This window comes from Canis aureus, chromosome 1, assembly GCF_053574225.1.
Source record: "Canis aureus isolate CA01 chromosome 1, VMU_Caureus_v.1.0, whole genome shotgun sequence".
Classification (NCBI taxonomy): Eukaryota; Metazoa; Chordata; class Mammalia; order Carnivora; family Canidae; genus Canis; species Canis aureus.
Window position 1 is genome coordinate 57,393,621 of NC_135611.1, and position 15,015 is coordinate 57,408,635.

General features: G+C 40.6%; 2 protein-coding genes across 9 annotated transcripts in view; one reads left to right on the forward strand and one right to left on the reverse strand.

The window, feature by feature from the left end:
* Window positions 1-8,874: 8,874 nt before the first annotated feature.
* TRAPPC3L (trafficking protein particle complex subunit 3L) overlaps window positions 8,875-15,015 on the reverse strand; it is a 64,543-nt gene continuing 58,402 nt past the window's right edge. For all 6 annotated transcript variants that reach the window (XM_077900598.1, XM_077900590.1, XM_077900592.1 and 3 more), the window contains 2 exons: window positions 14,558-14,743; window positions 8,875-11,103 (listed from right to left, as the gene is read on the reverse strand). In XM_077900598.1, coding sequence (XP_077756724.1) covers window positions 10,984-11,103; window positions 14,558-14,743 — 306 coding nt within the window. In that variant the 3' untranslated portion in view covers window positions 8,875-10,983. The remainder of the gene's footprint in view (window positions 11,104-14,557; window positions 14,744-15,015) is intronic.
* The window catches only part of CALHM4 (calcium homeostasis modulator family member 4), a 54,456-nt gene continuing 49,484 nt past the window's right edge, over window positions 10,044-15,015 (forward strand). For all 3 annotated transcript variants that reach the window (XM_077900480.1, XM_077900489.1, XM_077900470.1), the window contains exon 1: window positions 10,044-10,109. The gene's annotated coding sequence lies outside the window, so the exon portion shown is untranslated. The remainder of the gene's footprint in view (window positions 10,110-15,015) is intronic.

A 15,015-nucleotide genomic window follows, 5' to 3' on the forward strand; every position in this document is an offset into this window, starting at 1 on the left:
TGTTTAACATATATCTGTAAAGAGATGACAATACCCTAAATATACCACACCACTCTCACACATAACATAATGAAGAAAATAATGGTGGGTTTTCAGGGAGCACAGAATGAGAGAATCACTGCTGTGGTGATAGGCTAAAAACTAGGGCAGTGGTACTGTGTAGGGAAAACAGAAATTTGACTCAAGAGACGTTTAGAGAAGGGACAGGAGTATTATTTAGCAAGACTTGGGGATATAATAAGCACTTTTACTTTCCTTTAAGATTACCTCAACTTACCTATGAAGGTGAAAAAAATCTCTTTTGATTACGTGTATACTTTCATTCTATTATAGACCATATGGTTTGTATTTTAGGGCAGTTACCTTGAGAAAATGAACCCTTGAGGGAGCTAAAGGACAAGGAGAATAAAGAACATTCACCCTACTTTTCATGGAGGCTCTTGTCACACCAGAAAATTAAGAGGCAGAGCAAATATGCAGTGAAGTTATGGTTTCCTGCCTATGTCCACCTTCTTGAGCAAAGCAGAGTCATAGTTCTATGCATGATCAGTCAAGGCACCCTAGGAATCCTCATGGCTAAAGGAGTCTGTGATTACACAGACACATTCCATGTACTTCATATTGATGTTTCAGAGAAACTTTCCCAAAAATTTGACATTAACAATAGAAGGCCACAGGAAGAAGACAAAATAGAGTGCAATCTTCCAAAATGGGTCAATAAGACCTATAAGTTATCATCTTATTCATTCATTCATTCACTTTATATATTTGTCACTCAAAAAATATTAGTAAGTGTTGATTTTCAGGGACTGTGCCATGTGCTGGGAAAATAAATAAGATGTGCTCTTTGCCAAAGAAGAACTCACAGACTAACTGGGGGGAAGGGAGGAGCATGTAGGAAGATACTCAGCATATAGGGTAAAGATATATAAAAGGTACTAAAGAGACCAGAAATTAGTGGGCAATTCACTCAGGTCCGGGGCAGGGGCTAGATGGGCCATTTAGGATAGTCTCCATTGAGTAGGGGACATATGTGGGAGGTGGAGCTAGACTTCCCCTGATGGATAAGGAGTATAGTATGTACTGGAAGCTATATCCCGTAGGCAGGAAAACAGAGATTGGCAGTGTGGCTGCATCAGTATCTGATTTGTATATTATAGAGATCACTTGACTCTGGAGTCGAGAGAAATAGACATGAAAATTCACATCAGAAAGCAATTTAAAGAGTATAGATGTGGCCCTGAGCTAAGGGGAAAAGAAAGATCAGAAGTTTGGGGTGTAGAATTAAAAGACCTTGATGACAGATAAGATGTCGGGGTTACAGGGAAGGAAGAGTCAGAAATTAATATGAGGCTTTTAGTTTTAACAATGGGGACAGTTATCTACGGCATAGAGTGATGGAGGAAAAAGAGGTTTTGCAGGGAGAGGACATAATGAGCTGCCTTTGGGACACACCAAATACATGCTTCTGGGACATGTAAGTGGTGCAGGGAATAGGAGCAGATGTGTGCAGAGAGGAGAGAGGAAAGGTTTTCTGTGTCAGGTTGTACTACCCAGGGGGGAACGTCTGCCTTGAGCAAAGTGCCAACCATGGAGCCTGCATGTAGCAAAATTAGGGAAAGAAAGCAGAACTGGAGAGGAATGAGAGAGACTTATAATCAATAGCCAGCTGAAACACAAGAGAAGAGCCAGACTAGAGAAATTTAAAGTAAGCGCTAGTCAGTATTTTAACATAGAATTATATACTTTCAAAGCTGGCACTCTTTCTTAGGTGACTTGGTTCTGCTGGAACAAAATCGCACAGACTTGGTGGCTTACACAACAGCAGACATTTATTTCTCACCATTCTGAAGGCGGGGATGTTCAAGATCAAGATGCTAGCAGCATCAATGTCTGGGGAGGACCCTCCCCAGACATGGGTTTGCTGGTGTCTGCCCTGTTGCACCCTCCCATGGAGGGGGCAGAGAGATCTTGGATCTCTTTCTCTTTTTCTAAGATCATTAATCCCATGATGAGGGCTCCACCCTCAAGGCCTAATGTAACCCCAATCACATCCCACCTCCAAATACTATCCTTTTGGGGATTGGGGCTTCAACATACGAAATTTGAGGGGGAGGCAAATATTCAGACCATAGAACATTTTCTTGCTACCTCATATTTTCTTAAAATTTGCCAGTAGAAGAAGGGAAGCAGTGTTAAGAGAATGTTTTTCCAGGACAGTAGAGTCTTGAGTGTATTTTTAGGTTTATGAGAAGGAGCCAAGTGGAAGTGAAGATGGGAGGGTGACAGAGTTAAGGTCTCTGACGAGGCAGTGGGAACTAGGACATGCCTGTCCTCTATCAGAATAAGCAATTCCACATGCTATTATTTATTTATCCAATTTGCTCTTTCCTGGGGTCTTTCTCTGTTGAAAATGACAACATTATCAACCTTTCAGGTCTCAGCAACCTTATTAATGTAAAAAAGTGGTACACTTTAAGTATCTCCAAGACCATGTTTGGCCCTAAACTTCTATCTTTATGGCTTTTTCTATAAAGTCCATCATCCCAGAACTGGAAAAGAACTTTTTGAGTTATTGTGTGGTCTCTCTCCCTGCCACCTAGCCAAATCTGCTGCAAATATTTCTGCCTCTAGCAGGTAGCTACGAGACACATCATCAAGACTTAGTTCAACTGTGTTCAACTATATTTAACTTTAGATTATGGAGTACACATCTTTGCCAAGAGACAGCTGGCCCCGTCCATGCACAGAAACACCATCTTAATCAACTACCGGGCCAGGAGTAGTTGGATTCTTGGCAAAGAACTGCCCCTTGAGCTGTCTAAACTCAAGCAACTGATTTTGGGGCTCCTTACCTCTCATCCATTCATTTAGACTTGACACCCTCCAGAGGGACCCCTTCCAGCATGTGTGCAGGAGAGCTTAACAGGCCCGTTTTTCACCTCCCAAGGGTGTTGAAAAGTGTACTGTTTAGACCTGGAGCTTTTCCCGACTGTCAGGAATGCCCTAGGTGGCCACAAAACAGTCACAGGTTAGTTTCCACTGACTGTAGAGGAGGGGATTTGCCTCTTCCTGTTGGTTTTATGTGTCTGCAGCAGTAAAAATTATGTCTATGGACATGTTTACTTATTAGTTCCAGCTTTTGTGCTGCTTTCCCTGGGTGTTCCACCCCTCCTATAGTGGCATTTGTTAGCTTTCAACAAGATTCTCTATGAACTCTTGGAAAATCTTCCCCAAAGGGAAATAATGTCATTTCCTTTACATCTTTGGGAAAATCACCTTACAATCTTGGTAGTCCGGTTTGGGGGCTTTCTGTGGTTGGCCTGAGGGGTCATTTCTCCATGTGTACCATCGGCAGTTTCAGAATACAGGGGTAACTGAGGCAACTTTGAAGCTACAAATGTAGTTGCTGCATGGAGGAGCTCTCTAAGAGGGCCTGCAACCAGATCTCTCTCTTTCTTTTGGAGGCAGAGGAAATCCCGCCTGTGATCCAAGTGGAGTCTCAGGTAAGCGCCTCCCGTCAGGATGCTATCCGCCTGTGTCGGTGTGAGGGTGGAGCACAGAGGTAAAGGTGATCTATATTTTCTCCCCAGGCATGTATTTGATCGCTCAACCCAAAGGCTGGGCTATTTTCTCTCTCTGGGTGTGAATGGGAGAGCATGAGCCATGGCCCACAGCACAAGGTAACCTCCTCTGGCTTCCCTCCACCTCCATCTCCACAAAGACGCTGAAACTTGCTTCACAGGGAAGATTGAGGCCCCAGGTGATGGGCTCTGTCAAGGTCTTCCCCTGATGTCTCCTATCCCAACCCCAATCATGCCAGCCCTCTCCACCTTGTTCGCTCTTTTCTCAGGGGTTGGGGTGGTCATTGTGCAGCTCAGAGTCAAACTTTATTGATCTGGATCCTGACCCCTTCTGCGTCCCCAGAGTCTTGCTTCCTCAGTCGGTCCCTCTCTCTTGTATCTTCAAATGCCTGCATTCTTTAAAAACAAAAATAAAAATAAAAGAGCAAACAACCACTCAACATTACCCAGGTATCCTCCATCTCTTTCCATTTGCAATCAAGTTCCAGGAATCATCTCAGGATAGTCACAAAGCATCTCTCCTCCTGCTGTCTCTGCACTCCACTGTGATGAGTCTGCTATCTCCATGAAATTGCTGTCTCTGTCCTGAAATTGCTCTGAGACAGAGACCCTCTCCTTATCAAACAGAATGTTCCTTTTCTGGCCTTTCTTGGCTCTTCTCTGGCCTCTAATGCCTCTGACCACTTTCATGTCATCAGGTTCTCTCATCTCCATCTGTGACGGCAAGTTCAGCCTCACCTGTGCTCTTCTTTCCCTGATGCCTCTTCAATGGTGGTGTTGGTCCAGATTCTTTGTTCCTTGTATTTCCTGAAGTCCATGCTCTTCATGCCCCAGATGTTGCCATCCACATCCATTACTTTAACTATTATCCATGTACCCATGACTCCAAAGCCCGTCTTCAGTCCAGGCCTCTTTTCTGAGCTTCTGTGGTTGTTGGGATGTTTCAAAGTCACCTCAAACTCAAAATATTCACAGCTTATTAGCTTCTTCCTAAGCTGCCTCCTCTTCTTGTGGTCCCCCAGTCAGCCTCCCAAGTGAGACAGGAGCTACTCTGGAGCCATTGTCATCTCCCTCCACTCATCAGCCTGGTCTTAATGTACTTAAAGCACCAGTTCCTTTTTAGTTTCATACTGAACTCTTTGTCTTTGTTACCAACCTAATGTCTTGTCTTTCTTGTTATGAAAATTAAGTGACACACCACATAATTGTGTACCTAGCACCAGATAAATATCTTAATTGAATCCAAAACCAAGAAAACAGCATTTCCAGGTGCTTCTATTGTTAGGTATATCCAGACCACAGGGAATTAGCATTTCCTCTTTTAGGCCATTAAAACCTGTGATTCACATACTGCACAGAAAGGCCAAATCACCAAGTAGTCTGCTGGCTTAAAAGATTTAGGCCACTGGGAGGCTCTGGGAGGATTGTTCTGACTTTGAAATCTTTGGGTAATTCGATGGGATTTTGAGTTTCCTGTAAAAATAGTTGAAGTACCTGAAATGTCTGAGTTTTGTTTGTTTTTAAAGAGCTACCACTGATTCAAAATGTCTTCTCCCTATGGGGTCTCCCTTTTCTGGGACTTGTATGCTAGGTAGATGCGCACTATCATGCATGGTTGCTAGTCTCTCTCTCCTGCCATCCTTTCCTTTCTGTGAGGAGGAAAGCTATTGTATAGCCAAATTTATTTCATTGGGCATTCAACCATGCAAGAAATGTAATAATAAAGTTTATTCTTGGGCACCTGGGTGGCTCAGTTGGTTAAGCATCTGCCTTTGGCTTAGGTCACGAACCCAAAGTCCTAGGATCCAGTCCTCCATTGGACTCCTTGCTCAGTGGGGAGTCTGCTTCTCCTTCTGCCCTTCCTCCTTTCTCTCTCTCTCTCTCTCTTTCCCTCGCTCTCTCTCCTTTTCTCTCCCTCTAAATACAATCTTTGAAAAAATTAAAGTTTTTCTCTTTGGTGTTCTCCATTATGTTGCAAATTATCGCCTATTTATCAGGCAGTGGACTTTGTTGCATTACATAACAGAAAACTCTACTTGCTCTAAGAATGCAGTAAATTTATTAGTTCATGTAACAAGCAGACTTTTCTGTTATCAGTCCATTCATCCTTGTCCTCTGCCCTTTGTCAGCAGCAATGATTGTGGTCTGGGGAATGCTATGTCCTGACTGGCTGAGATCGGACTGGCAAGGTGATGGTTTTCTTTTTTTTTTTTTTTTTTTTTTTTATTTATTCATGATAGGCACACAGTGAGAGAGAGAGAGGCAGAGACACAGGCAGAGGGAGAAGCAGGCTCCATGCACCGGGAGCCTGACGTGGGATTCGATCCCGGATCTCCAGGATCGCGCCCTGGGCCAAAGGCAGGCGCCAAACCGCTGCGCCACCCAGGGATCCCAAGGTGATGGTTTTCAAATGGGAAAGAGCCACTGTGCCCAGGTGATAGCAATGGAGCAGGAGATAGCAATGACTTTTCCTGAAAGATAGATTGCCTAATAAAATAACAGGCTGCTGGGGAATCCCTGGGTGGCACAGTGGTTTGGTGCCTGCCTTTGGCCCAGGGCGCGATCCTGGAGACCCGGGATTGAATCCCATGTCGGGCTCCCGGTGCATGGAGCCTGCTTCTCTCTCTGCCTGTGTCTCTGCCTCTCTCTCTCTCTCTCTGATGACTATCATAAATAAATAAATAAATAAATAAATAAATAAATAAATAAATAAAAATAACAGGCTGCTGAACAGAAAAACGTCAGTCTATTAGTGGAGAATATAGGCAGCCAACAAACATCCATTACATGAAGCTTAATGAAGATAAAAGAAGTGGAAGGGGCAATAAAGGACGAAGTAAAGGAGATGCAGGAAGAATCTTTGGGAAAAAGAAAAAGAAGCATAGGTAGTGGTAACAGAGCTCCAAGAAGAAAAAAACGGAAGACAAAAGAAACCAAAAGAAGAAAAACAAAAATTTAACTGGGAAAGACAGAGTTTGAGTTTGAGGGAGAACAAGGAATTATCCTAGGACATTTATTTCTTATCTGTTTTTAGAGAAGGATTTCCAACTTCTGATATGTTTTGTTTAGCTCTTCCTTTCTTAGTGAAACACTTGAAAAAGAAAGTTTGGCTAATGATTGCTGTGGCTGTGCCTTATTCTCATTTGTAGGGTGACTTGTTGCTGATTGAGTAAGAACTGGGTGTCTCCTTCTCAAATTACAGACTGATACATTATACTTCCACATCCCCTTTCCCTCTGTCTGCTTATTTGCCATAGCCACTGTTGGTCAACCACTGGTCATGTCCAGCTGAAGTTCTGGAAGGTTTATCAGAATGAAGAAGTACAACTGGACAGAATTTTTTTTAATATGCAACCAACAGAATAAACAAAGCTTGGCTCTCTTTTTAAAGAAGAAAATGTTTGTCCTACTAAGTTTCTGGGGTTGAGAGGTTGCCTTCATCACGGACTTCAGTGTTAATGAGGAGGATTTAATTAGCCTCCAAGGCTGTGAAATATAGCAATCACTGAGAGTCTACAGTCCCACCCGACAGGCCCTTAACAGTGAATAATATTATCTCTTTCAATGTTGACTGTGTTAGTTAATATTTAGTAGCTTTTGATGAAAGTGGCCTCTTTGGTTACAAGAGTTTTAATGTCATTCTCTCACTTCATGCATCTGGTTTTCCATATTTCTACTTTAGTCCTTCATAAACAGAGAGTAAAGGGAACTTTCCACTTATTCATAATAGCCCATTCCAAATGCTAAAGAGATCCAAGCTTCTAGTAACTAACGGATGAACCTAAGGGATGTGAGAAGACAATAAGCAAGTATGTAGGCTCTTGAGGGGAGTATTTCTGATTCCCGCAACTTCATTGAATAGGAACCACAGTAGGTCTCCCCTGTAAATGGCTCAGGTAGCAATCTGGTGATGTTGTTTGAATAGCAATAAACTCTCTCTCTGACCGGAATTTTTCTTCCCTTTTGGCTTTGCCAAGACAATTAAAAAAAAAAAAATCTCTGCATTATTCAAGGTTTAGGGTTTAGAGTGAAGGCTTTTATGAAATAAAAATGTGGTGTAACTCTGTAGTTACACTGTGCAACTTCCACAAAGACATTATTAGAAAGACTCAGCTTCACACCAAGAGAGTGAAAATATACTTGGAAGCCAGAGGACAGTGTGCAACCTTTCTGGAGTATGAAATCTTTACATAGAAACTTTTCTGTTTTTATGGGTCACCATTCAGCATTTCATTGATCTCGGATGGTCTTTCTTACCTTTTCCTTTCTCCCTCTCTATTAAACTGAATCCTCCCCCTTAACTCTTTGTGTCTAAGCTCAAGGAGACCCGGTAGGTCTTTGGGAATTTGTGCTGTACATTAGAGTAGCCACTAGCTGCTTGTGGCTATTGAACACTTAAAATATGATGTGTGACTGAGGAAATGAATTTTTAATTTAAGTTCATTTAAATTTAAAAATTGAAGCTATTAAACAACACCAAACACAGATTTGTTGTTTTGGTAGGACTACTGGAAGCTTTGAACATTTAGCATTGAATTGAGATGTGCTAAAAGTATGAAATACACACTACAGTTTAAAGACATTTCAAGCAAGGATGTGATGTAAAAGATGTAAATGGCCTCAATACTTTTTATATTGACTAAATGTTGAAATAATAATACTTTGGATAATTAGTCCACTTATAAAATGTTGGATACATAGTGTAAATAAAGTATATTATTAAAATTGGTGTTCCCTACTCCTTTTGACCTTTTTTAAAAAGAATTTATTTATTTATTTATTTATTTATTTAAGAGAGAGAGAGCAGGGGGAGGCAGAGGGAGAGAAAGAGAATCATCAGAAGGTTCAGTGCTGAGCATGGACCAAGGATCAATCCCACGAGATCCTTGAGAGATCATGACATGAGCCAAACCAAAAGCTGGATGCTCAACCAACTGAACCACCCAGGCATCCCTCCTTCTTACTTTTTGAGTGTGGCTATTAGAAAATTTATATATGTGGCTCTACTTCTAACAGTATTTTTAGATTCTTAACTTTCCTCAGGATAGAGCACCTCGTGAATACAGTAGTCTCTCCTCACGTGCAGTTTTGCTTTCCAGTCAACCACAGTCTGAAAGCAGATGATTCTCCTTCTGACTTCTGGTCAGAAGGTCCATAGTAACCTAACTCTCCATCACAATGCCTCCATCAGTCACTTCATGTTATCTCATCATATAGGCATTTTATCATCACACATCATCACAGAAAGGTGAGTATAGTACAGTAAGATATTTTGAAAAAGAGAAATCCAACATTTATATAACTTTTATTATAGTATGTTGTTATTGTTTTATTTTGTTATTATTATTATAAATCTCTTACTGTGCCTAATTTATAAATTAAACTTTATTGCAGCTATGTATATATAGGAAAAACATAGTATATATAGGGTTTAGTACTATCTGTGGCTTCAGGCATCCACTGGGGGTCTTGGAACATATCCTCTGTGGATAAGGGAGGACTATTCTCTCAGTTAAATAGGTCACTGTTCATACCACAAATTCAATCCCAAAGACTGGTGTCTCCCACTCTAAGATGAGGGGAAGAAAGAGGAAGGAGAACAAGCCTTATCCCAAAACCCTCACCAGTTCTGACACTCCACATCATTGAGAGCATCAGATTCACCTGTCCTCAGGTGGGTGGGCAATGAAGACAGAGCGCCAAGGCAGTTTGGATGGCTGGGTCAGGAAAGAAAGGAGAGCACGATATAGTCAGGTTAGAGAATATTCCAGAGCATGGAACTTTTACAAAAGGTTAGTTGGGTACTGATTTAAGAGGAAGGCCCTTAGACATGAGTATTTTGGGTTCCTGGAGGGGTGAGTGTACTATAAAGGAGAAAGAGGAACAGAAGATGGAAATATCCCAAAAAGAAGTTATGGGATGAATGGCAGGCAAACATTCTTCTGGAGGCATCAGTTTAAAATACATGGCATTGTGATATCCCTTCTGACGTCAGGTAGTAGTCTTCTTCGAGACTCTACTCTTGGTCTTCTGTGGAACTGGTTTGAAGTTCCCTCCATGGTTGCTGCAACTGCCCCAGTGATGCTATTTGGTTCTTAATACCAACCTCGATGTCCTTTTGAAGAGATAGCTGAGTAGGTAGGGAACAAATAATTTCCTAATGTCTTCAAAATCCAAAAATATGGAATTTCAGTGGTTCCTGATGTCATTTAAAGCCATTTATATAATTAGATATTTATCACATTCAATGGTGTCATTGTATAGATGAGAGAGAGCACGTAATCTTTTATGTGCCTGGCCCGAGATGAGCCATTAGTTAGGATCAGCTGAATCCACTAGAAATAGACCTGGGACTGTCTCTTCAGGCTCCTGAGTCCTTGTTGAGGTCTACCACGATCATATCCTTTATGCTAGTTTTAACTGATGGACCCACACTAATTCTAATGTACTTGGAATTTCAGTTTTCTGCAGAGTCCAGTAGATCCTGGACTGCCATAGAGGCTACCTGCGTATGCTGATGGTCTGGTAAAGATTATTGTTTATTTAATCCAGTACATTTTAAATTTTAAATATGTTCTGGTCACAAACTATGCTTTGTAAGGTTTTTTAGGGAATAAAAAATGATAGCAGAAATTCTAACTGAATAAGCTTTGGGGTAAGAAAGTATTTTCAAAAAATATTATTTACCTCTCATTTTAGAGGTTTCCTGGCCTGCCCATCAGCAATGTTTCATAAGAAAAGGAAGACATTTGGTCAATATTATCTAAAATTTACATGAATTAAAATTAAATACTATTTTAAAATATTTCAGAATTAGCATACAAATAAACAGCTTGCCTTGGTAGTTATAAATCAAGGGAGAGCAGCTTTAGGAGGCTGAAGTGATAACCCGAGCCAATATATAAGAGAAATCATATCCATAGTTACTCAAAAATATGGAAAAGTGTTATAAATGGCACTATTTCTATAGAGAATGTAATATATGGTATCTAGAAGTTGTCTACATATAGTGAACTCTATATTGTATCATTTCATCTATTTTTCCAATAAGAATGGATAAATATACCAACTGTGCAGTTGGTATGCTTTGTTTTTCATTATCATAAATAAATGAAATAAGTGGACTCTGTTAGGATGCACATATGATATGTGGAATTCATGTATGCTATCTTATTTGTATATGAAATCTTATGGAAATAAGATTGAAAACGTGTAATCTATAAGCAAAGGAAAAAAAACAGCTTTAAATCCTAGTGCTCTGCACTTCAAATTTCTGACTGATATATAAACCATTTAAAGCCCATGCCATTATTAAACAATTCAAAATTTCTATGGCTCTATATATTTAGATAATATTACTCCTCAACTGGCCACCCTGTGGCATTTTGCATGCAATTCTTCATTTTTTCCGTCTGTATTTTTTCTCATCTAGCTTTTTCAGAAATGTTATTCCTATTTCTGTCACACGGTCGCCTTTCAGTGTGTCTTGCAAGAATGTAACATCAGCAGCCAAATGAACCTAGGAAAGGGAAAAAATAAAAAATAAACCAGGCCTGCATCATTTAATTTTTTAAAACAAACAAACAAACAAAAACCACCTCTCTAAATTTGTCTCTGCTTTCAGCTTTACTTACCCTAGAAGGGGCTGACTTTCCTTTAGGAATGATAAAAAAGAGCTTGCTCTGAGAGATGAAGGGCCCTTTGCAATGTGTCCTCCAGACACGGTCTGACCGAGTGGCAGCTCTGTGGTGTGAGTCCACAGAGAGAAGGGGGGCCCAGGCCGGGCCCAACCTGAATGCCTCTGGGGGCAAGCCCAGAGAGATGAGCCCACTCTTGCTCACAGCGCAGAGCTGAACTATGGGTCCATCTCAAGAAGAACACAAATTCCCAACTGAAAGATAGCCTTGATCCAATGTGCCTTGTCAGACAGAACTTCTGAGGATAAATGGATTCTTAAACAATTTCTTTCCCAGTGACTTGCAATCAATCATTCTGTCATCAGCTAAATAACATAATCATTTGTCCTAACAACATTTAGGAATCACTTATGGCTTTGAGAGCTTTGAAAAAGCATCAGCTAAATAAATTATAAATATAAAATTAATGATAGAAATTACAGACATGAATATTTGATATCCAGCCCTTCTTTCCCTCTGTAAAGCATTTCCCACTTCCCATACATTGACGTAATCCCACAGGGTTTACTTCCCTATTCATTAAAATGCATTCACATAAGAGCAGCATATTGCTACCTACTACCCTCAGTAGAGTGTCTGTTCAGCTATTTTACGTCATTGGGATAAGTAAGATAACTAAGCAAAAGTACTTGGTTGGTAAAACAAATAATAATTATAAGTGATAAAACCTGAGTTTAATAGGCAATTGAAATACAGAAGTTATATTTACCGTCATTTCCCCCCACCCCATGAGATCTTTTTTGTTTTTTGTCAAAATTTAACAGAAGGTCAATTAAAATGAACAAGGAGGCTATGTTGAAGCTATTTGGATATTGGAGGCCGCATGAGGTCTGATATGTTTGTCATATAGCACATAGAATCAACTGTTATCAATGAAAGCTGGAGAATTCTTTATCCTATTTTTGCCTTTGTTTTATGGATCATCCCTTTGCTTATAAGGGAATATTTCCCTTCCCCTTTCTTGAGATTTCTGGATTATAAGGCAATCTTTAAAAATTGGTAGGATAGAAACATGCAAGATCTATGTGAATAAAACATGATTTCAATTCTTGTATTCTGTTGGATTCCCTGTTATTATGTCCTTCCTCTAATTATCAGCAGTAATTGAAAAATTACATGAATGTCTCATTATTGGGTGGGTCAACACATGTCGAGTCTTTGGCTACTCTCTGGTCCCACCACTCTTAATAACTAAGCTTCTGGAAAAATGAGACATTGTGGACTGTTACCTCTTTCTAAGCTGCCTTTGGCTCTACAGTCTTTGACAGATGGTGTTCTTCCTTCACTTTCCCAAACCAGCTTTTACTAAGGTCCTTCCTGACATTTGGGTCCCTGCCTGTTTTGAATATTTCTCAGGTCTTGTTTTGCTTCACCTCTCTGCTGTCCTTGATCTTGTGACTCTATCCCTTTTCTTGAAATATTCTCCTCCTTTGTTTCTGACTCCATTCTGTCCTTGCATTTTTCTCACCTTTGATTACTCCTTCTTGGTACCCTTTGCAGCCTTTGTATTCTCTCTTCAACTTACTCATTACGTGTTATCACTTCCTAGGGTTCCACCTGTGACTCCTTTTCCTTCTTCCTCTATACACTCCCTACACGCTTTTGACAGTCCCAAAACCTCCTCAGCCCACATCTCTCTGTGGCTTCCAGACATGTGTAATAGCTGCTTATTGGATATCATCACTTGCCTGTGTGTTAGAGGCCTCAAACCTAGAACCTCCCAAGCTGAACTCCTCACTTTGTGTCTCCTAACCCCACTGTACTTGGTTCACTCTCTTGGTCAATAGTACAACCATCCTTACAGGTTGCTCAGAACCCTGAATAATTCCTGACTCTTCTTCCCAATCTTGTCTCTTTCAGTCAACTGATATCCTAGTCTTCAGTCTAATTAATTACTATTCTGCTTTCTTAATGTTGTTCAAATCCATTCCTACTGTCAGGGCTTTATTCTGGTTTTTCTTGACGTTACCATCAACAGCTTCCCAACTGCCCTCTTCTTCCCTCCAGCATCCTACTCTACTGTACACTTCTGCTTTGACGACAAAGGAATGAAATTTCTAAACCACAAATCTCAAAATATCATTCCCTTGTTTATCAACCTCTAATAGGTCTTTGCGGCTTTCGTTACAAAAGCCTAATTCCCAACTTGGGTCATATTAATGCTCCCACCACTTTCTAAAAGTCAGGCCTCTGTGAAGAAGTTAAACCTCCTTTTTCCTGACATTATCTCTCTCAATCTACATGCCATCCATACTGAACTAATTCAAGTTCCTTGTTCCTTTTTTTTAAATATATATATATATATGTATATGTATATATATATATATATATAATTATATCACACCTACAATCACATTCAAAGGAAAACTAAACTGAACCTAATAGGAATACATTTAAAACCCAGAAGTCTTTTGAATATTTATAAAAACAGAAGGCCTGTAACAGTCTTACTAGTTTAAAAAGGCTGACTTCCTCACACACTATTGAAAGGAAGGTTCCTTGCTCCTTGCATGAAACATTCTTTTCGTGCCTTTGAACATGCTACTCATTTTACCTGGAAATGATTTTCCCCTGCTCTCCTCATCCTAAGGCCTTCCTTCCCCTAATTCTTATTTATCCTTCACATGCTAGCCCAGAGTTTCTCTAGGAAGTCATCTGTGCCCCACCACCCACGCCAACCCAGCCATCATCGACACTTCTTTACACATCTGACTTCTCTGCTGCACAGAAACTCTCAAAGGGCAGCAACTATGTCTTACTCATCTTGTATGCTCAGTGCCTTTGAACAGATGCTGATTACTGTCTTTGTTAAGTCGATGAATAGTCAGGTATGGAAGCCAGTCTCCAAAACAGATCACAATGATCTCCGCCTCCTGTTATTCACACCCTTGGGTAGTTCCCTCCCACAGTATACCAGGCTTGGCAGCACCTGCTGTGACTAGATCTACCAAGGGGCCCATGTGGCAAGGAATTTCATGGAGCCTCTAGCCCACTGTCAGCAATGCATTGAGGCCATGTGAGTAAGTGTGGAGGTGGATTCTCTAGCCTCAGTCAAGTCTCCACCACTGCAGCCATGACCAACGGCTGGACTGCATGGATATTAGGCTCTGAAAGGCTCTTAGCCACAACCTACATAGCAAGACTCCCAGATTTCTGATTCTTAGAAACTGTGTGAGATAATAAATATTTGTTGTTTTAAGCAGTTGTATTGGGGGGTAATTTGTTACACAGCACTAGATAACGAATATACCTGGCAAAATGAAATATGTGATTTACCATTTCCAGGGCACCTCTGATAATCCCACAGAGTAAATTGCAGTAGCACAGAGAGGATCGCCCGGCAGGGAGCTCTTCCACAAACTCCACCAGCGGATTCTTGTCTAGGATCAGGGAAAATTCAGTTCTGCTTGAATTGTTACAGGTCACACTGGGTGTAATCCCCAAGTACATCTTAAAGGCAACCTAATAAAGAGGAAAAAAAACCCTACTAGAACTTGGTCAGGAAGAAATATCCATTAGCAGAGGACCCAAATATTCTCTTCCAGGTGGTCCACACAATGGTTAAGCATGTGGAGTTTGTAGTCAGAAAGTCTGAGTTCAGACTTTGGAATACTCAGCTTTGGAATGCACTGACCCTGAGACCTGTACAAGTCTTAAACCCTTTTGTTTTTATGGAATATCTTAAGGGACTAGTTTTCCGTGGAAACAATATGCTTTGCGAAACAGAGTTAAGT